The sequence below is a fragment of the Otolemur garnettii genome, unplaced genomic scaffold, assembly GCF_000181295.1.
Source record: "Otolemur garnettii isolate 467f Iridium unplaced genomic scaffold, OtoGar3 scaffold00046, whole genome shotgun sequence".
NCBI classification, from domain to species: Eukaryota; Metazoa; Chordata; class Mammalia; order Primates; family Galagidae; genus Otolemur; species Otolemur garnettii.
In genome coordinates this window covers 1,856,785-1,858,267 of record NW_003852441.1, presented here as the reverse complement: position 1 = coordinate 1,858,267, position 1,483 = coordinate 1,856,785, and the positions used below count along the sequence as shown (strand labels likewise).

Sequence of the window (1,483 nt, the reverse complement as noted above, 5' to 3'; positions counted from 1 at the left end):
GAAGCTCCTGCCCCTCCCAAAGCCAAAGCCAAAACAAAGGCAATGAAGGCCAAGAAGGCAGTGCTAAAAGGCATCCAAAAAAAAAAAAAAAAAAAAAAGAAAAGTGAAAATATTGGCGATTTGATTTTCTTGCACCAAAGGGTAATTCTTCAGTCAACACCACCAGCAAACGTCTCTGCTGCTTCATGTTAACAAATGTTGACTGACTCCAGTTTTGTGCCAGGTATTGCTATAACTGGCTGAGATACAGAACTGAGCTGACAGATCGGCTAGGAGCCCCTGGGGAGCCTGTATCCCCTGCAGGGATGGGAGGGCCAACAAGAAGCAAAGAGACAATCATTTTCGAGTGAAGGTGACATTGGGCAGAGCCCAATGATATAAAAACTTGCTTGCTGGGCGGTACCTGTGGCTCAGTCGTTGAGGCACTGGCCCCATATATTCAGGGTGGGGGGTTCAAACCTGGCCCCGGCCAAACTGCAACAAAAAAATAGCCAGGCGTTGTGGCCAGTGTCTGTAGTCCCAGCTACTCTGGAGGCTGAGGCAAGAGAATCACCTAAGCCCAAGAGCTGGAGGTTGCTGTGAGCTGTGACGTCACAGCACAATATTGAAGGCAATAAATTGAGGGAAAAAAAAACCCTGCTTGTTGCTGGAGTTGCAGATTTAACACACTGTTCACACTTGTGCCCTTTAGTGCCCCTACATGTAGATAAAAGCAATAAAATCTAAGGTCAGTGGTGTCCTCTGTCCAATGGGTAGTTTATGGTCCACCTTAATCTCCTATAAACTTCAGTCCTAATAAATGAAACTGCAGATAGAAAAGACATCATGCATCAAAACTGGGCAAATCCAGTAGGATCTGAAACCTAGGCTGCTCAAAGCTGAAACAAAGACAGCTGGCCACCTAACCTTATTAGAACCCCTCCCTCCCCTAAACCTCCACCCATCCACCTCATCTCAAGCCTAGAACAGTAAAAAAGGGCCCCAACTCAATGCACAGATGCTCACGTTGGTCAAGGCTCCGACTTCTGTGCACACAGTGTGGTTCTGCCCATAAATCACACCCCTAACATGCTGCATTTTAGTAAACCACGGACAAAAAAGAAAAGGCTGTAAAGAATATTTTTCTAGGGCTATTCCACCAAAAGAGCAAGATGTTTTTAAACTTAACTCCTTCTTTATTAAGACGGAGTTCCTAGTTAGTAGATACTAAATGTGATTTTTTTTCTGCCTCCTCTCCCCTCAATATTCGATAGATTTCACGTTTCACAGTAAGTCCCACTGCCAAGGGCACTGCTATCACTCTGACCCTAAAAGCTTCCGTACCCTGCCTTGGAATCACAGGCTCACGTAGAGCCACATTTCTAGTATTACCAGTTACCTGCTCTGCAACTCTGTTCCAGTTTATCCGCAAGATGTACACCAAGTAGAAAAGGGCTTGAAAGAAGACACAGACTATCAATCCTGACCAGAGACCTGTAGGGGC

At 45.5% G+C, this 1,483-nt stretch overlaps 1 protein-coding gene across 1 annotated transcript in view; it reads right to left on the bottom strand.

Annotated features, from left to right (window-relative positions):
* The window catches only part of LOC100942829 (multidrug and toxin extrusion protein 2-like), a 47,565-nt gene that overhangs the window by 753 nt on the left and 45,329 nt on the right, over nucleotides 1-1,483 (bottom strand). Inside the window, exon 15 of the mRNA XM_012805928.2 lies at nucleotides 1,379-1,473. Coding sequence (XP_012661382.1) covers nucleotides 1,379-1,473 — 95 coding nt within the window. The remainder of the gene's footprint in view (nucleotides 1-1,378; nucleotides 1,474-1,483) is intronic.